Source organism: Oncorhynchus tshawytscha, unplaced genomic scaffold, assembly GCF_018296145.1.
Source record: "Oncorhynchus tshawytscha isolate Ot180627B unplaced genomic scaffold, Otsh_v2.0 Un_contig_1936_pilon_pilon, whole genome shotgun sequence".
In the NCBI taxonomy this organism is placed as follows: domain Eukaryota; kingdom Metazoa; phylum Chordata; class Actinopteri; order Salmoniformes; family Salmonidae; genus Oncorhynchus; species Oncorhynchus tshawytscha.
The window spans coordinates 113,836-135,000 of NW_024609466.1; the positions used below are offsets into that span (position 1 = coordinate 113,836).

Sequence of the window (21,165 nt, forward strand, 5' to 3'; positions counted from 1 at the left end):
ATAACAGATTCATAACATAACAGATACATAACATAACAGATACATAACAGATACATAACATAACAGATACATAATATAACATATACATAACAGATACATAACATAACAGATACATAACATAACAGATACATAACAGATACATAACATAACAGATACATAACAGATACATAACATAACAGATACATAACATAACAGATACATAATATAACATATGCATAACAGATTCATAACAGATACATCATATAACAGATTCATAACATAACATATTCATAACTAATACATAATATAATGTAAAAGGAAAATACAAGAGTTTGTGCTTTTACCTCACACTACATGGAAGTGTCACAATATGTGACATATTGTGTTGTGTCAATGCTGACATCTATAATGTCTACATCTATGTAACATCTACGTCTACATCTACGTCTACATAACGTCTACATCTACGATACATAACGTCTACATCTACGTAACATCTACGATCTACATCTACATCTACATCATGTCTACATCTATGTCTACATCTACGTCTACATCTATAACAGTCTACATCTGTCTACATCTACGTCTACATCTACAGATCATACATCTACATAACATGTCTACATCTATGTCTACATCTAACAGATCATACATCTATGTATAACATCTATGTCTAACATCTATGTCTACATAACGTCTACATCTATGTCATAACATCTATGTCTAACATCATAACGTCTAACAGATCATAACAGTCTACATCATAACAGATACTATGTCTACATCTATACAGTCTACATCTATGTCTACATCTATGTACATCTATGTCTACACATCTACGTCTACATCTACGTCTACATCTACGTCTACATCTATGTCTACACATCTACGTCTACATCTATGTCTACATCTACATCTATGTCTACATCTATGTCTATGTCTACATCTATGTCTACATCTACATCTATGTCTACATCTATATCTATGTCTACATCTACATCTATGTCTACATCTATGTCTACATCTACATCTATGTCTACATCTACATCTACATCTGTCTACATCTATGTCTACATCTACATCTACATCTATGTCTACATCTATGTCTACATCTATGTCTACATCTACGTCTACATCTATGTCTACATCTATGTCTACATCTACGTCTACATCTATGTCTACATCATCTACATCTATGTCTACATCTACGTCTACACGTCTACATCTACGTCTACATCTATGTCTACATCTACATCTACATCTATGTCTACATCTATGTCTATCATGTCTACATCTATGTCTACATCTATGTCTACATCTATGTCTACATCTACATCTATGTCTACATCTACGTCTACATCTATGTCTACATCTATGTCTACATCTATGTCTACATCTACATCTATATCTATGTCTACATCTATGTCTACATCTACATCTATGTCTACATCTATGTCTACATCTATGTCTACATCTACATCTACATCTATGTCTACACATCTATGTCTACATCTACATCTATATCTATGTCTACATCTATGTCTACATCTACATCTATGTCTACATCTATGTCTATGTCTACATCTATGTCTGACCGTATTTTCACCACTGTTGTCTTTTCTCTCCCAACAGACGGACTTTGAGAAAGACGTTGACATCGCCTGTCGATCAGGTAACGAACAGACAGGTGTCACGTTCAATTAATGAGCTCCTAATTACATTGCCTATTGAAATTAAAGCCCTAAAAAGAGGTTAGACACAATGGGGGTAAAAACAACATCAAATAACTTCCCAGGTTGTGTAACAGCCCACTATCCACATTGGACGCCTGCTGGCTTAATTATCAAAACAGACCCATTTGATGTGAGAACAGGCTTGCATCCCAAATTCCCCATATAGTTCACTACTTTACTCATGGGCCCTGGTCACAGGTCACACTATAAAGGGAATAGGGGTGCCATTTGGGACACAGATGAGGAGTGATAAAGGGGAGGCTTCAGTGAAAAAAGAGAATTTGTTAGGTGTCAGAAAGCCGGCTAGCTTTCTGTGTGGGGTGAAACACATTGTTTGATATCAAAGAGAAGGGTGAGATAGAGTGGGAAGGTCGTGAATTTGAATAATAATGACAGCGCTTATCATTTTAAACATCCCTTTGTACTTGTTGTTCATTGACAAAATGGCCGACGGGAAAGCATTGCACTGTAGCCCTGCTTTCATTGGTTTTGTTGATGACTCATGTTTAAAGTATTGTGTTTTTAAGAGTGTGTCCAATCACAAACACATATTTTGACCAATAGGTAAATGTTCATTGTGTAAATACTCCTCTAACAAAACCAATGGTTCTAACCTCATGTCTCTATCATAATCTATTCAGAATTGATTGGAGTTTTTACCCTTGTAGGATGGTGAAGGTTTGGGTGACTAAATCAATGGAGGCCTGAGAAAAAAAGTGGTCTAAAATGTGGAAAATAGCTTTGTGTCAAACAGGCTGGATGCTGTGAGAGAATTAAGGATAACTGACAGTCAGCTGTGACAGAGCCTGGACTCGAACCCAGAATCTCTGGTGGCTCAGCTAGCACTGCAATGTTGTGCCTTAGACCACTGTGCCACTCAGGAGGCCTGACTGCTAAACATTCCAACAGTGTAATTAATATATTTGATAATGCTATCACAAAAATAAACATTTGGGTAACATTAGAATACAATTTGTTTTTTCTATTTGAAATAACACAATGGCGTTTTCATTAGTTGAAGTTACTGTAGGCTAAATGTAAAATATATATATATTTAATTGTTCAATCAATTCTATTTGTGGAGTACCTTCGTAACAACTGTGAAACAGAATGAATATTTAATTTGAACATGATAACAGCCTCATCATCATAAGGCCTTGATGAAAACATCAGTAGCCTCAACATCATCATAAGGCCTTGATGAAAACAACAGTAGCCTCAACATCATCATAAGGCCTTGATGAAAACAACAGTGGCCTCAACATCATTATAAGGCCTTGATGAAAATGTCAATAGCCTCAACATCATTATAAGACCTTGATGAAAATGTCAATAGCCTCAACATCATCATAAGGCCTTGATGAAAACATCAGTAGCCTCAACATCATCGTAAAGCCTTGGTGAAAATGTCAATAGCCTCAACATCATCGTAAAGCCGTGATGAAAACGTCACTAGCCTCAACATCATCATGAGGCCTTGATGAAAACATCAGTAGCCTCAATATCATCATAAGGCCTTGATGAAAGCAACAGTGGCCTCAACATCATCATAAGGCCTTGATGAAAACAACAGTGGCCTCAACATCATCATAAGGCCTTGATGAAAACAACAGTGGCCTCAACATCATCATAAGGCCTTGATGAAAACAACAGTAGTCTCAACATCATCATAAGGCCTTGATGAAAACAACAGTGGCCTCAACATCATCATAAGGCCTTGATGAAAACAACAGTAGTCTCAACATCATCATAAGGCCTTGATGAAAACAACAGTAGTCTCAACATCATCATAAGGACTTGATAAATCGTGAAACTCGGCACAAAAGCAGTAAAGGCATTATAATGAATATAAGTTTTTAAAAAATAATCAATTTATTGTCAGCTCGTTCTTGTGTACATCTTCACGCAACGGCATCAGTTGGATTTAATTTAGCTGTTATTCCTTGTCCTGACAATAAACACAATTTGACTACCTTTCACTTGCTTGACACACTTTGACATGCCTTTGTTTGGTTGTAGTTGGTAATAGTCTCTGGTTTTCTCTTTATTGTGTCCAATTGTCTTGTCATTCTTCCACACCGTTGTACCACAACACCACGGCTGTGCCAGTGCCTTATTTTGCACAGAGGGAGGGAGCTCCTGACTCACTTTGTTCATAGTGCCGGCCAGACTTCTTTTCTTTTCAAGCTTGTTGTTCACCAATGACAGTAAAGTGAAGACATTTTCCATGGTGACATTGCTCCCCTTGCCATCCTAGGGTTTCTTTTTTAACATCTAATTGACTAGGCAAGTCAGTTAAGAAAAAAATCTTATTTACAACTACAGCCTGGGAACAGTGGATTAACTGCCTTGTTCAGGAGCAGAATGACAGAGTTTTACCTTGTCAGCTCGAGGATTTGATGTAGCAACGTTTTGGTTACTGGCCCAATGCTCTAACCACTAGGCTACCTGCCGCCCCGAAGGTTCCACTATAATATAATTACGCATGCTCTCCCTGTGTAGCCTACTCCAAGTAGTCCAGAGTAGACTGATAAGACTGCTTTAATTTGGTGAACTGATAGAGGGAACATACCATTTTCATATTAGGCCCATAATTAGAATAGATCATTACAATAGAATGGCCCGCCCTGTTCTTCATTCACAATTGGTGATTACATAATTATTTATTGTTATAGCTTCCCCTCACTCATCAACTCCCCATACTTTACTTAATTTATGTAATTTGTTGTTATATGTCAACTTATAATTTCAATGTAATTTGTTGTGAAATTAGTTTTGGTCTAGTTTAGGTTCAGTTTTCAGGCAAATGTGGAGTGATTATCAGCTGGGCAGTGGAGTGGAGCAGGCCCTACTGTTGGGAGAAGGAGTGGAGCAGGCCCTACTGTTGGGAGAAGGAGTGGAGCAGGCCCTACTGTTGAGAGAAGGAGTGGAGCAGGCCCTACTGTTGAGGAAGGAGTGGAGCAGGCCCTACTGCTGGGAGAAGGAGTGGAGCAGGCCCTACTGTTGGGAGAAGGAGTGGAGCAGGCCCTACTGTTGGGAGAAGGAGTGGAGCAGGCCCTAAGGTTGGGAGAAGGAGTGGAGCAGGCCCTACTGTTGGGAGAAGGAGTGGAGCAGGCCCTACTGTTGAGAGAAGGAGTGGAGCAGGCCCTACTGCTGGGAGAAGGAGTGGAGCAGGCCCTACTGTTGGGAGAACTTAAGTGGAGCAGGCCCTACTGCTGGGAGAAGGAGTGGAGCAGGCCCTAAGGTTGGGGAAGGAGTGGAGCAGGCCCTACTGTTGGGAGAAGGAGTGGAGCAGGCCCTACTGTTGGGAGAAGGAGTGGAGCAGGCCCTACTGTTGGAGAAGGAGTGGAGCAGGCCCTACTGCTGGGAGAAGGAGTGGAGCAGGCCCTACTGTTGGGAGAAGGAGTGGAGCAGGCCCTACTGTTGGGAGAAGGAGTGGAGCAGGCCCTACTGTTGGGAGAAGGAGTGGAGCAGGCCCTACAGTTGGGAGAAGGAGGGGAGCAGGCCCTACTGTTGAGAGAAGGAGTGGAGCAGGCCCTACTGTTGGGAGAAGGAGTGGAGCAGGCCCTACTATTGGGAGAAGGAGGGAGCAGGCCCTACAGTTGGGAGAAGGAGTGGAGCAGGCCCTACTGCTGGGAGAAGGAGTGGAGCAGGCCCTACTGTTGGGATAAGGAGTGGAGCAGGCCCTACTGTTGGGAGAAGGAGTGGAGCAGGCCCTACTGTTGGGAGAAGGAGTGGAGCAGGCCCTACAGTTGGGAGAAGGAGGGGAGCAGGCCCTACTGTTGGAGAGAAGGAGTGGAGCAGGCCCTACTGTTGGGAGAAGGAGTGGAGCAGGCCCTACTATTGGGAGAAGGAGGGGAGCAGGCCCTACAGTTGGGAGAAGGAGTGGAGCAGGCCCTACTGCTGGGAGAAGGAGTGGAGCAGGCCCTACTGTTGGGAGAAGGAGTGGAGCAGGCCCTACTATTGGGAGAAGGAGGGGAGCAGGCCCTACTGTTGAGAGAAGGAGTGGAGCAGGCCCTACTGTTGGGAGAAGGAGTGGAGCAGGCCCTACTATTGGGAGAAGGAGGGAGCAGGCCCTACTGTTGGGAGAAGGAGTGGAGCAGGCCCTACTGTTGGGAGAAGGAGTGGAGCAGGCCCTACTGTTGGGAGAAGGAGTGGAGCAGGCCCTACTGTTGGGAGAAGGAGTGGAGCAGGCCCTACTGTTGGGAGAAGGAGTGGAGCAGGCCCTACTGTTGGGAGAAGGAGTGGAGCAGGCCCTACTATTGGGAGAAGGAGTGGAGCAGGCCCTACTGTTGGGAGAAGGAGTGGAGCAGGCCCTACTGTTGGGAGAAGGAGGGGCAACAGGGGAAAACCTTTCCAAAAAATGACATGCCTTCTTAAAACTGGTTATAACTCCAGTTCTGTTGTTGATATTAAGACTTAAAGACTTAAAACATGGCAGAGTAATATAAAAATGTATAAATCATGAGCAGTCATAATGACTGACCCCCTACCCCTACCCCCACCCCCTACCCCCCTACCCCCTACCCTCCCCCCCCCCACCCCCTCCCCCCACCCCCTACCCCTACCCCCTACCCCCCCACCCCCACCCCCTACCCCCTACCCTCTACCCCCACCCCCTACCCCCTACCCCCTACCCCCCCTACCCTCTACCCCCTACCCCCACCCCCTACCCCTACCCCCTACCCCACCCCCTACCCCTACCCCCTACCCCCACCCCCTACCCCTACCCCCCCCCCTACCCCCCCTTTACCCCCCCCACCCCCCCCCCACCCCCCCCCCCCCCCCTACCCCCCCCCCCCACCCCCCCCCACCCCCTACCCCTACCCCCTACCCCACCCCCCCCCCCCCCACCCCCTACCCCCTACCCCCTACCCCACCCCCTACCCCCACCCCCTACCCCCCCCACCCCCTACCCCCCCCCACCCCCTACCCCCCCTACCCCCCCCTACCCCACCCCCTACCCCCTACCCCTACCCCTACCCCTACCTCTACCACTACCTACCCTACCCCCTTACCCCCTACCCCCTACCCTCCCCTAACCCCTACCCCTAACCCCTACCCCCCCTCCCCCTCTCTGCACCCTGTTTACCCCTGCTCCCTCTTCAGGCTGAAAACAAAAAGGGAAGTGTTATGTTTTCTGTTTCTGGCCGTGCTGCGCTGCTCTGCTCTGCGCTGGACACAAACGCACACACACACACAGACACACACACACACACACACACACACACACACACACACACACACACACACACACACACACACACACACACACACACACACACACACACACACACACACACACACACTGCTGACCTTGTGTTCTCCTTGCAGCCTGTTGGTTTTCGAACAGGCAATTCCCCTGTGGAGGATTCAGAAGGCCAAGATTAAAATGGCCGCAAATGCATCCCAAATGGCACCCTATTCCCTTCCTAGTGCACTACTTTTGACCAGGATCTATAGGGACCAGCTCTCATCAAAAGTAGTGCATTATGGAGTGAATATGCTACCATTTGGGACGCAGACATCAGCTCTGCAGCGGTGGAGAGATGCACAGAGAACAGCAGTACAGGATGTTCTGTCCCCAAACAGGGTATTTCTGACTTCTGACAAGGAAGCTTTTGAACAAAAAGCTAGCCTCTCCTGGTTATGTGTCTGGGGTTTTGGGGGTTTTCCAAGGTGAACCAAACCATAATAAGATAAAAAGGTGTCTTAGGTATCCGGGATTTCAGGTGGAATTTGAGGAAAGTCCTCCTCAGAGGCTTGTCGGCTCTGTACTTAGTTATATCAGGAACATCTAATCCTCTATAGTGGCTCTTTTGAAGTAGTGTCCCTGCGTCCTATTTGAAGAGATTGGTAGTCAAGTTTTGTCTATTTCTTCCCAGCTGTATGAGGAAATAGTCATTACACTGTAAAATGGGCACATCCGGTTCATTGTTTCAATTTGTGCGAAGTGTCCTGGCATTATTATTTAAATTCTTTGTTTTTACATATATTCATCAAAAGGAAATGCAACAATGGTCTGAAATGCAACAATGGTTTGAAATCAGAATGATTAAAATAAGCATACAATAAGAAATAAACAGATCATACAGAACAGACTGACATTAGTTCTCAGTATGGTGCATTCATTCCCCACTAACTCCCCTGTCTGTCAGTATGGTGCATTCATTCCCCACTAACTCCCCTGTCTGTCAGTATGGTGCATTCATTCCCCACTAACTCCCCTGTCTGTCAGTATGGTGCATTCATTCCCCACTAACTCCCCTGTCTGTCAGTATGGTGCATTCATTCCACTAACCACCCTGTCTGTCAGTATGGTGCATTCATTCCCCACTAACTCCCTGTCTGTCAGTATGGTGCATTCATTCCACTAACCACCCTGTCTGTCAGTATGGTGCATTCATTCCCCACTAACTCCCCTGTCTGTCAGTATGGTGCATTCATTCCCCACTAACTCCCTGTCTGTCAGTATGGTGCATTCATTCCCCACTAACTCCCTGTCTGTCAGTATGGTGCATTCATTCCACTAACCACCCTGTCTGTCAGTATGGTGCATTCATTCCCCACTAACTCCCCTGTCTGTCAGTATGGTGCATTCATTCCACTAACCACCCTGTCTGTCAGTATGGTGCATTCATTCCCCACTAACTCCCCTGTCTGTCAGTATGGTGCATTCATTCCCCACTAACTCCCCAGTCTGTCAGTATGGTGCATTCATTCCCCACTAACTCCCATGTCTGTCAGTATGGTGCATTCATTCCACTAACTCCCATGTCTGTCAGTATGGTCCATTCATTCCCCACTAACTCCCCTGTCTGTCAGTATGGTGCATTCATTCCCCACTAACTCCCCCGTCTGTCAGTATGGTGCATTCATTCCCCACTAACTCCCCTGTCTGTCAGTATGGTGCATTCATTCCACTAACTCCCCTGTCTGTCAGTATGGTGTATTCATTCCCCACTAACTCCCCTTTCTCTCCTCTCCACAGCTCTCCACAAAGACATGGGCTCTTGCCGCGCGGCGACCATCACCGGCACCCTATCCCGCATCTCTCTGAATGACGAGGAGGATGAGAAGGGTCCCGAGGGGCTCAACTACTCCACCTTACCCGGCAACATCATCTCCAAGGTGATGATCCAGCAGCCCGGCATGCACATGGGCCCCATGGGGGACATGGGTGAGGGCTGCCTGGGCGACAGCGTGTCCGACATGCGCCGCACCGTCTACCTGTGCACCGATGATGCTCTCCGTCAGTCCGACCAGGATATGGGCGGGCACGGGCATGGCGGGATGGGCAGTGGCCACGACATGGGCAGCATGGGCGGTATGGGTGGTATGGGCGGACATTCACCCCAAGGCCAGATGATGGAGACAGACTACATCGTGATGCCACGAGCTTCGGCGGCGGCAGCAGGATCTGGGAACTGTAACACACTTCCCACTCTCCTGAAGGACGATAGCTCCACCAAGATGAACATGGGCCTGGGCATGGGAGATACGCTGCCCCATGATAGGATGATGCAACACTACAAGATGGCACCGGACTTCAACATGAGCCCGACGGGGATGGGCGGGATTGGGGTCATGGAGCACATGAACATGGGGGTGAACATGGATCAGAACCTACAGCAGCAGTATGGGTCAGGAGGAGGACAGGAACACATGCAGCAGAACCTGCCCTTTGAACCCCGAACAGCTGTCAAGAACTTCCTGGCTGAGATGGAAGAGACTGGAGGGCTGTCGAGGAGCGAGACGGGATCCACCATATCCATGAGCTCCTTAGAGGTAGGCTGGAGAAGTGAAGGCTGTTGAAGTGTTGATTTAACCTTGGAGGTAGGCTGGAGAAGAGAAGACTGTTGAAGTGTTGGTTTAACCTTAGAGGTAGGCTGGAGTGGAGAAGACTGTTGAAGTGTTGGATAACCTTAGAGGTAGGCTGGAGTGGAGAAGACTGTTGAAGTGTTGGATAACCTTAGAGGTAGGCTGGAGAGGAGAAGACTGTTGAAGTGTTGGTTTAACCTTAGAGGTAGGCTGGAGTGGAGAAGACTGTTGAAGTGTTGGTTTAACCTTAGAGGTAGACTGGAGTGGAGAAGACTGTTGAAGTGTTGATTTAACCTTAGAGGTAGGCTGGAGTGGAGAAGACTGGTGAAGTGTTGGTTTAACCTTAGAGGTAGGCTGGAGTGGAGAAGACTGTTGAAGTGTTGGTTTAACCTTAGAGGTAGGCTGGAGTGGAGAAGACTGTTGAAGTGTTGGTTTAACCTTAGAGGTAGGCTGGAGAGGAGAAGACTGTTGAAGTGTTGGTTTAACCTTAGAGGTTACCTGGAGTGGAGAAGACTGTTGAAGTGTTGGTTTAACCTTAGAGGTAGGCTGGAGTGGAGAAGACTGTTGAAGTGTTGATTTAACCTTAGAGGTAGGCTGGAGTGGAGAAGACTGTTGAAGTGTTGGATAACCTTAGAGGTAGGCTGGAGAAGAGAAGACTGTTGAAGTGTTGATTTAACCTTAGAGGTAGGCTGGAGTGGAGAAGACTGTTGAAGTGTTGGTTTAACCTTAGAGGTAGGCTGGAGAGGAGAAGACTGTTGAAGTGTTGATTTAACCTTAGAGGTAGGCTGGAGAGGAGAAGACTGTTGAAGTGTTGGTTTAACCTTAGAGGTAGGCTGGAGAGGAGAAGACTGTTGAAGTGTTGGTTTAACCTTAGAGGTAGGCTGGAGAGGAGAAGACTGTTGAAGTGTTGATTTAACCTTAGAGGTAGGCTGGAGAGGAGAAGACTGTTGAAGTGTTGGTTTAACCTTAGAGGTAGGCTGGAGTGGGGAAGACTGTTGAAGTGTTGGATAACCTTAGAGGTAGGCTGGAGTGGAGAAGACTGTTGAAGTGTTGGTTTAACCTTAGAGGTAGGCTGGAGAGAGAAGACTGTTGAAGTGTTGATTTAACCTTAGAGGTAGACTGGAGAAGAGAAGACTGTTGAAGTGTTGGATAACCTTAGAGGTAGGCTGGAGAGAGAAGACTGTTGAAGTGTTGGTTTAACCTTAGAGGTAGGCTGGAGAGAGAAGACTGTTGAAGTGTTGGTTTAACCTTAGAGGTAGGCTGGAGAGGAGAAGACTGTTGAAGTGTTGGTTTAACCTTAGAGGTAGGCTGGAGAGGAGAAGACTGTTGAAGTGTTGGTTTAACCTTAGAGGTAGGCTGGAGAGGAGAAGACTGTTGAAGTGTTGGTTTAACCTTAGAGGTAGGCTGGAGGAGAAGACTGTTGAAGTGTTGGTTTAACCTTAGAGGTAGGCTGAGAGGAGAAGACTGTTGAAGTGTTGGTTTAACCTTAGAGGTAGGCTGGAGAGGAGAAGACTGTTGATGTGTTAATTTAACCTTAGAGGTAGGCTGGAGAGGAGAAGACTGTTGAAGTGTTGGTTTAACCTTAGAGGTAGGCTGGAGTGGAGAAGACTGTTGAAGTGTTGGTTTAACCTTAGAGGTAGGCTGGAGAGGAGAAGACTGTTGAAGTGTTGGTTTAACCTTAGAGGTAGGCTGGAGAGGAGAAGACTGTTGATGTGTTAATTTAACCTTAGAGGTAGGCTGGAGAGGAGAAGACTGTTGAAGTGTTGGTTTAACCTTAGAGGTAGGCTGGAGAGGAGAAGACTGTTGAAGTGTTGGTTTAACCTTAGAGGTAGGCTGGAGTGGAGAAGACTGTTGAAGTGTTGGTTTAACCTTAGAGGTAGGCTGGAGAGGAGAAGACTGTTGAAGTGTTGGTTTAACCTTAGAGGTAGGCTGGAGAGGAGAAGACTGTTGAAGTGTTGGTTTAACCTTAGAGGTAGGCTGGAGAGGAGAAGACTGTTGAAGTGTTGGTTTAACCTTAGAGGTAGGCTGGAGTGGAGAAGACTGTTGAAGTGTTGGTTTAACCTTAGAGGTAGGCTGGAGTGGAGAAGACTGTTGAAGTGTTGATTTAACCTTAGAGGTAGGCTGGAGTGGAGAAGACTGTTGAAGTGTTGGATAACCTTAGAGGTAGGCTGGAGTGGAGAAGGCTGTTGAAGTGTTGGTTTAACCTTAGAGGTAGGCTGGAGTGGAGAAGACTGTTGAAGTGTTGATTTAACCTTAGAGGTAGGCTGGAGAGGAGAAGACTGTTGAAGTGTTGATTTAACCTTAGAGGTAGGCTGGAGTGGAGAAGACTGTTGAAGTGTTGGTTTAACCTTAGAGGTAGGCTGGAGTGGAGAAGGCTGTTGAAGTGTTGGATAACCTTAGAGGTAGGCTGGAGTGGAAGACTGTTGAAGTGTTGGATAACCTTAGAGGTAGGCTGGAGAGGAGAAGACTGTTGAAGTGTTGGTTTAACCTTAGAGGTAGGCTGGAGAGGAGAAGACTGTTGAAGTGTTGGTTTAACCTTAGAGGTTACCTGGAGTGGAGAAGACTGTTGAAGTGTTGGTTTAACCTTAGAGGTAGGCTGGAGAGGAGAAGACTGTTGAAGTGTTGATTTAACCTTAGAGGTAGGCTGGAGAGGAGAAGACTGTTGAAGTGTTGGTTTAACCTTAGAGGTAGGCTGGAGAGGAGAAGACTGTTGAAGTGTTGGTTTAACCTTAGAGGTAGGCTGGAGAGGAGAAGACTGTTGAAGTGTTGATTTAACCTTAGAGGTAGGCTGGAGAGGAGAAGACTGTTGAAGTGTTGATTTAACCTTAGAGGTAGGCTGGAGAGGAGAAGACTGTTGAAGTGTTGGTTTAACCTTAGAGGTAGGCTGGAGAGGAGAAGACTGTTGAAGTGTTGATTTAACCTTAGAGGTAGGCTGGAGAGGAGAAGACTGTTGAAGTGTTGGTTTAACCTTAGAGGTAGGCTGGAGAGGAGAAGACTGTTGAAGTGTTGGTTTAACCTTAGAGGTAGGCTGGAGAGGAGAAGACTGTTGAAGTGTTGGTTTAACCTTAGAGGTAGGCTGGAGAGAGAAGACTGTTGAAGTGTTGGTTTAACCTTAGAGGTAGGCTGGAGTGGAGAAGACTGTTGAAGTGTTGGTTTAACCTTAGAGGTAGGCTGGAGTGGAGAAGACTGTTGAAGTGTTGGTTTAACCTTAGAGGTAGGCTGGAGTGGAGAAGACTGTTGAAGTGTTGGTTTAACCTTAGAGGTAGGCTGGAGTGGAGAAGACTGTTGAAGTGTTGGTTAACCTTAGAGGTAGGCTGGAGAGGAGAAGACTGTTGAAGTGTTGGTTTAACCTTAGAGGTAGGCTGGAGTGGAGAAGACTGTTGAAGTGTTGGTTTAACCTTAGAGGTAGGCTGGAGTGGAGAAGACTGTTGAAGTGTTGATTTAACCTTAGAGGTAGGCTGGAGTGGAGAAGACTGTTGAAGTGTTGGTTTAACCTTAGAGGTAGGCTGGAGTGGAGAAGACTGTTGAAGTGTTGGTTTAACCTTAGAGGTAGGCTGGAGTGGAGAAGACTGTTGAAGTGTTGGATAACCTTAGAGGTAGGCTGGAGTGGAGAAGACTGTTGAAGTGTTGGTTTAACCTTAGAGGTAGGCTGGAGTGGAGAAGACTGTTGATGTGTTGTTTAATTTAACCTTAGAGGTAGGCTGGAGTGGAGAAGACTGTTGAAGTGTTGGTTTAAGTAAATTAAGGTTTTGTTTGTTGTTATGTTCCACTGAGAAATTGTGGCTGAGGTAAATACAGAATACATTTGTAGCTGTGTTCAAGTGAGAAGATCGTCACGTTGTTGCCATAAAATAAAATGGGCTTATTTTGTCATGGTTAGAATGTTATTTAGTGTTCATTAATATAATTATAATTTCTATAGTATTCAGAAGTTAATGACCCCTCATGTTAACAGACTGTCTAATTATCCGCAATATGTTTGTTTTGTCTTCAGAGAAGAAAATCGCGCTACCAAGATCTGGACTTTGAAGTAAGTCAATTTACTGGTTGGCAAAGTGCATGCTTCAGGCTTTTGTTGTTACACTGAGCATTTGTGTTCGCTCTACCCTTTAATTTACTACTGTTGTTACACTGAGCATTTGTGTTCGCCCTACCCTTTAATTTACTACTGTTGTTACACTGAGCATTTGTGTTTACCCTACCCTTTAATTTACTACTGTTGTTACACTGAGCATTTGTGTTTACCCTACCCTTTAATTTACTACTGTTGTTACACTGAGCATTTGTGTTTGCCCTACCCTTTAATTTACTACTGTTGTTACACTGAGCATTTGTGTTCACCCTACCCTTTAATTTACTACTGTTGTTACATTGAGCATTTGTGTTCGCCCTACCCTTTAATTTACTACTGTTGTTACACTGAGCATTTGTGTTTACCCTACCCTTTAATTTTACTACTACCTTGTGTAGCACTTAAGCTTATTGGAGTAACATGGTTTTGACACAAAACAGATGTATTGATGTGTGGCGTAGTTAAGGTAAAAGCAACGCTGTCAATCTAAACCCGTAAAGGGCCGCCAGCAAATCTCCCCCGCTCATGTTGTTCCCCTCCATCTCCTACATACATCCATCGGCTATGAGTTGATTTGAAAACTGTTACGCTTTATGAGGTCACATGCACATTTCACACCTGACTTCTGCACTTTTTCTATGGAAAATATGACATTGGCTGACAGCCCAAGACACAAATGTCTCACACCACTTCTGTGGGTTTATTCCGTTTCTCCATCAAATTTTTATAATCTGACTATTCTGCATAAATGCAAAAGGTAGATTTGATAATAAAATTGGCCATAAATTATATGTAATTACTCAACTGGCTTACATTAAAAGACATTGGCCCCTTTAATATGTCTCAGGCTTGCCGTAATACCAGTGGCAGATTAAATGCTATTCAGAATGGTGCACTAGTTGGAGAGGATAATACATTGCATTATAATCTCCATCCTATTACTGGCTTTGATTTCCAAACCAAAAACGAACCCCTTGCCATTGCAGAAAGTCATGCACACCAGGAAAAGACACATGGAGCTGTTCCAAGAACTGAATCAGAAATTTCAAACCCTGGATCGATTTCAAGACATACCAAATATGGGCAGCATGGTGAGTAATAATACCAGGAACAGGAAGTCAGCAGTAACAGGAAATGGTGAAGGAGGGAGATGATTGGTCAGCGGTCGTCTGTTGTAGACCAATTACAGAGCTGGAGAAGGTCCAGGTGGGGTGATTGGTCGAAGCTGGTGGTTGTCGACCAATTAGAGTACAAAACAAGATAATGTCAGGATAGATAGTCTTTTTTAGATGTCCATCCGCTCAGCAACACACATAGTGAGTCATTGAGCAAATTAACAGATCCAGTGACATGGCCCTATACCTAACAGGCCTGCCAGCTGCTACTGGTGAGGGGGTTCAGTGACATGGCCCTATACCTAGCAGGCCTGCCAGCTGCTACTGGTGAGGGGGTTCAGTGACATGGCCCTATACCTAACAGGCCTGCCAGCTGCTACTGGTGAGGGGGTTCAGTGACATGGCCCTATACCTAGCAGGCCTGCCAGCTGCTACTGGTGAGGGGGTTCAGTGACATGGCCCTATACCTAACAGGCCTGCCAGCTGCTACTGGTGAGGGGGTTCAGTGACATGGCCCTATACCTAACAGGCCTGCCAGCTGCTACTGGTGAGGGGTTCAGTGACATGGCCCTATACCTAACAGGCCTGCCAGCTGCTACTGGTGAGGGGGGGGACTAGTCTCTAGTTGAGAGATCCTGTCTGAGAGACCTATACCTAGCAGGCCTGCCAGCTGCTACTGGTGAGGGGGTTCGGTGACATGGCCCTATACCTAGCAGGCCTGCCAGCTGCTACTGGTGAGGGGGTTCAGTGACATGGCCCTATACCTAACAGGCCTGCCAGCTGCTACTGGTGAGGGGGGGGGGACTAGTCTCTAGTTGAGAGATCCTGTCTGAGAGAGGGTAGGCATTATCTAATTTAGGCAGTCTGCAGATTCACTCCTCTCCTACTTCTCAACCATATTGAAGGAGAAGGTCCAAGGTCCCTTCACTCGGACAAGGATGCAAGGAATCGAGAAAAGGATCCTGCTTGGCTCTCTTTACCACCACCCAGCAAATGGGGGGTCAAGGTTAAGACTATGTACCATAGATGTATTGAAAAGAGCCACTGTGAGATGGTTGTCTGTCGTGGTAGTCCATCTGAATTAGTGTTCATCCATTCAAATCCAGATGTGTATCATTCAAGAGACCAGACATGGTCATTCAGGATTGATCACTACTGAGTGAATGCTTTCTGCATTGCTTTCTGCACTGTATCCTGGGAAATTGGCCTGTTGACCAAAACACACTCAGGCCTGTTGTTGTGTGAGAATAGTGTCAGCTCTGCGGCATGCAAGTAGGCAGGCAGGCAGTTAGCCCCTCGGCCTGCCATGTCATGTAATCTTCTCTCTCTTCTCTCACATTTCAATCAGCCCCACTGCACAGTGTAATTCTCTGCTTGTTGCTTAGTAACCACCACAAGGACATTTATATAGAAAACTACATCCCTTTGTTTTTCTTTTTTTTCTTCTGGAATAAATGTACTGCAGTGTTTGCTGGGCTGGCTGAATAAATGTACTGCAGTGTTGGCTGGGCTGGCTGAATAAATGTACTGCAGTGCTGGCTGGGCTGGCTGATTAAATGTACTGCAGTGCTGGCTAGGCTGGCTGAATAAATGTACTGCAGTGTTTGCTGGGCTGGCTGAATAAATGTACTGCAGTGCTGGCTGGGCTGGCTGAATAAATGTACTGCAGTGTTGGCTGGGCTGGCTGAATAAATGTACCGCAGTGCTGGCTGGGCTGGCAGATTAAATGTACTGCAGTGCTGGCTGGGCTGGACTGGCTGATTAAATGTACTGCAGTGCTGGCTGGGCTGGCTGAATAAATGTACTGCAGTGCTGGCTGGGCTGGCTGAATAAATGTACTGCAGTGCTGGCTGGGCTGGCTGAATAAATGTACTGCAGTGTTTGCTGGGCTGGCTGAATAAAACTGCAGTGTTTGCTGGGCTGGCTGAATAAATGTACTGCAGTGCTGGCTGGGCTGGCTGAATAAATGTACTGCAGTGTTGGCTGGGCTGGCTGAATAAATGTACCGCAGTGCTGGCTGGGCTGGCAGATTAAATGTACTGCAGTGCTGGCTGGGCTGGACTGGCTGATTAAATGTACTGCAGTGCTGGCTGTGCTGGCTGAATAAATGTACTGCAGTGCTGGCTGGGCTGGCTGATTAAATGTACTGCAGTGCTGGCTAGGCTGGCTGATTAAATGTACTGCAGTGTTTGCTGGGCTGGCTGATTAAATGTACTGCAGTGTTTGCTGGGCTGGCTGATTAAATGTACTGCAGTGCTGGCTGGGCTGGCTACTGCAGTGCTGGCTGTGCTGGCTGAATAAATGTACTGCAGTGCTGGCTAGCTGGCTGATTAAATGCTGCAGTGCTGGCTAGGCTGGCTGATTAAATGTACTGCAGTGCTGGCTGGGCTGGCTGATTAAATGTACTGCAGTGCTGGCTAGGCTGGCTGATTAATTGTACTGCAGTGCTGGCTAGGCTGGCTGATTAAATGTACTGCAGTGCTGGCTAGGCTGGCTGATTAAATGTACTGCAGTGCTGGCTGGGCTGGCTAATTAAATGTACTGCAGTGCTGGCTAGGCTGGCTGATTAAATGTACTGCAGTGCTGGCTGGGCTGGCTGATTAAATGTACTGCAGTGCTGGCTGGGCTGGCTAATTAAATGTACTGCAGTGCTGGCTAGGCTGGCTGATTAAATGTACTGCAGTGCTGGCTGGGCTGGCTGATTAAATGTACTGCAGTGCTGGCTGGGCTGGCTGAATAGCTGGCAGGCTCCAGAGCTACAGACAACATTAGTGACCATTGTGTGTTCCCTGACTGCATAGTAACAGCTCCGATAGCTCGCTGTCCTATTTGACTCCCTACTAGTCTCTTTGTGAGTGTCAGTGAGAGTACATCCAGATTATGGGAACAGAACGGCACACAGTCAGAAACAGTGGAAGCTCGTCCTCTAGTCCCTCTTCACCGTTATTCAGCTGGAAGGGAACGCACTATTCATTTGATTTCTTCCATGATATAATCTAACCATATTATTCACATTTGAGATACTTCCTTTTGTTACTTACACTTCTCATAGAACCATTACACCATTAATATGCTCTACCAGAACATTAGTTGAGGTGATCAATGCATAGAGGCAGTACAGCATGATTCAAAGTCTCTGCATAATCCATTGTTTTGCTACACTTTATAATAACTTTCATGGATAATCCATTATAACTTTCATATTAATGTTTATAAATGTTTTAAAGTGATGAAATTCAAATGTATTTAACCAATGTTACCCAATGTTTAAGAAGAAGAACTGTAACCAGTGACAGTGAGGCATGCTCCCTTCTAAGTAATAACCCTCACATATCCCTGTATGTATATATCCCTGACCCTATCCTATATATTACATATAAAGTATATGTGGTATAACATATAGTAACAATTTATAGTGAACCATGTTTAGTGACTGTAAGGCATGCTATCTGCTATGTCCTGCTATGTCCCTGTCCATATCTGCTGCTAACCTGTCCCTGTCCCTGTCCTCCCAAGGACAAGGCCATGGCCAACAAGAACCCCTGGGAGAGCTACAACCCAGCCTGTGAGTACCAGAACTACGCCAGTATGAATGCACTAGACCCTGACCCCAAGGACTCTCTGGAGATGACCGCAGCAGAGTGGGAGAAGTGTGTCAATCTCCCCTTAGACGTCCAGGAAGGAGACTTCCAGACAGAGGTCTGATCTGATCTGATCTAAACAAACCAGGAAATGAGTCCAAAATGGCACCCTTTTCCCAATGAAGTGCACTACTTATGACCAGGTCCTATAGGCCTCTTTTTCACCAGTACCCAAAGGGCTCTTTTGAACAGGACTCATAGGGCTCTGGTCAAAAGTAGTGCACTATATAGGAATAGGGTGACATTTTGGATGCACTCCAGAAAGGAGACTTCCAGGAAGTAAAAACCAGGAAGAGGAAAACCAGGAGGAAAATGATAACCAGGACATGGAGGAAAGGGGAAAGGATGTATTTTGCACTGAAAAAATGGACAGACTGTCCTAACAGCCTTGGCCTAGTACATATCTGGATTCTAAAGGAGGATGACAAGGACATGATGTGCCAATACCATTTAAGAGGAAAACACAGAGGACAGGAGGAAAAAATACAACAAAAAATACAACAAAAATCATCAGTGTTACTTTTTGTATTCTCACTAGTGTACTTAGTGCAGCGGGCCAGCCAGGTGGGTGTACAATATTTACCATCATGTGTTTCAGAGTACCCATGGTAAGAAGAATTGGTTTCAAAAAGGTGAACATCTTTCTAGATGAATAAACCTCAAAAGCTAAATGAAGACATAATACAATGTCAATCCCAGCTTCGTTGGGTCCAGTTTTATATTTCACAAAACTGGACCCTGGAAGCACAATGTATATATTTATGCAGGTTTTTAAAAAGTTTATAACAAGTCTGTTTGGCCATTACTATACTTTTTACTTTATAATATAAAAAATATATATGAGCGAGAGTGTCAGGCAAAGAGGACTTTTCTGTCATATAAAAATGAATGTTTGTCAAAGCTACATTCTTCATTGCTTTAAATGCAATAAAGGTAATACTCACTTTTATATGAATAATATATTTCACAAACTTTAATACTGCAGAATCTTGCTTGAAGAATCTCGGCTAAAACTCTCATCTGCAGCCCTGTATAAAATATTTAAAAATGAAAAATGTTGTATGGTGTAAATAAACTTTTGTCTACATATGTTTTACTTGTGCCAATTTATTTTAATGCCAACTTGATCAAGCGTTATAGCGTTATAAAATGTTAACATTTGAACAAGGAATGTAAATAAAAGAGGAAATATGTTCGTACTGCTTCAGAGAACGTGTCAAGTCTATCTGGTGGTCATGCCTTTGTCAGATGTATTGCTCTTTAAACCAACAGGTTCTCCTCAGAAGCCCCGTTTATACCTTGGGCTAACATTTTTTATTTAACTAGGCAAGTCAGTTAAGAACAAATTCTTATTTTCAATGACAGCCTAGGAACAGTGGGTTAACTGCCTGTTCAGGGGCAGAACGACAGATTTGTACCTTGTCAGCTCAGGAGTTTGAACTTGCAACCTTCCGGTTACTAGTCCAAACGCTCTAACCACTAGGCTACCCTGCCGCCCCATGTGTCCTTTGTCCTGATCTTTTCCACATTCTGATTGTGCCCAAATCTTTGTCAGGTGTAGACATTATAAAGACTCATTGTGATCTTATTGTGATCAGATTTTCCTGACCAATTGTGTCTGGATATCTTACAAGTGTAGACAGATCTGAAATCATTGACAGGTGGCATGATTGATTTATAGCACAACATGTCTTAAAACAAATGCATGTATCTTATTTTGAAAAACTATTTGTGAAATAATTTACATACAAGTATACCTGTTTACATTGCAGACACTGTGGATGGATCAGAGACATTTTAATACCATGTGTAGATGCGACAAACCTTGATCAGATAGTGATTGTATCATATTGATCAGATCACGAAACCTGCATGCTAGTGCAAGGTGTAAACAAGGCTTTTTAAGATGTATTCCATCTGGTTCTGCCATCTTTGCTTTGTTTTTGACCTTCCATTGACAAACCCACATTAGGTTGGACAGAACAAACAGAATGAACAGAAAGTACATGTGAAATGAAAGAAGTTAGGCTTACACTTCATACAATATTCCATCCATATCGTGGAAGTTCAGCATGATAGAAATGTAAAGGCAAAGTTTCCAGCTTTAGCAGAGACTTGGAAAGGGGGATAACTAGTCAGTTGTCCAACTGAATGTATTCAACTGAAATGTGTCTTCTGCATTTAACCCAACCCTCTGAATCAGAGAGGTGCGGAGGGCTGCCATTATCAACATCCAGGTCTTCAGTGCCCAGGGAACAACTACCTTGCCAGGGAACAACTGCCTGGCAGAAAGACAGATTTTTACCTTGTCAGCTAGGGGATCCGACCCAGCAACCTTCCGGTTACTGGCCCAACGCTCTAACCACTAGGCTACCTACCTGCTGGTTACTGGCCCAGCACTCTAACCACTAGGCTACCTGCTGGTTACTGGCCCAACCCTCTAACCACTAGGCTACCTGCTGGTTACTGGCCCAGCACTCTAACCACTAGGCTACCTGCTGGTTACTGGCCCAACGCTCTAACCACTAGGCTACCTGCTGGTTACTGGCCCAGCACTCTAACCACTAGGCTACCTGCTGGTTACTGGCCCAACGCTCTAACCACTAGGCTACCTGCTGGTTACTGGTCCAACGCTCTAACCACTAGGCTACCTTCCGGTTACTGGCCCAGCAGTCTAACCACTAGGCTACCTGCTGGTTACTGGCCCAGCAGTCTAACCACTAGGCTACCTGCTGGTTACTGGTCCAACGCTCTAACCACTAGGCTACCTGCTGGTTCTGGCCCAGCGCTCTAACCACTAG

The 21,165-nt window shown here is 45.4% G+C and overlaps 1 protein-coding gene across 3 annotated transcripts in view; it reads left to right on the forward strand.

The window, feature by feature from the left end:
• The window catches only part of adgrb3 (adhesion G protein-coupled receptor B3), a 127,054-nt gene extending 107,488 nt beyond the window's left edge, over positions 1-19,566 (forward strand). For all 3 annotated transcript variants that reach the window (XM_042315446.1, XM_042315448.1, XM_042315447.1), the window contains 5 exons: positions 1,615-1,654; positions 8,707-9,503; positions 13,531-13,566; positions 14,595-14,699; positions 18,240-19,566. In XM_042315446.1, coding sequence (XP_042171380.1) covers positions 1,615-1,654; positions 8,707-9,503; positions 13,531-13,566; positions 14,595-14,699; positions 18,240-18,428 — 1,167 coding nt within the window. In that variant the 3' untranslated portion in view covers positions 18,429-19,566. The remainder of the gene's footprint in view (positions 1-1,614; positions 1,655-8,706; positions 9,504-13,530; positions 13,567-14,594; positions 14,700-18,239) is intronic.
• The last annotated feature ends 1,599 nt before the right edge of the window (positions 19,567-21,165 follow it).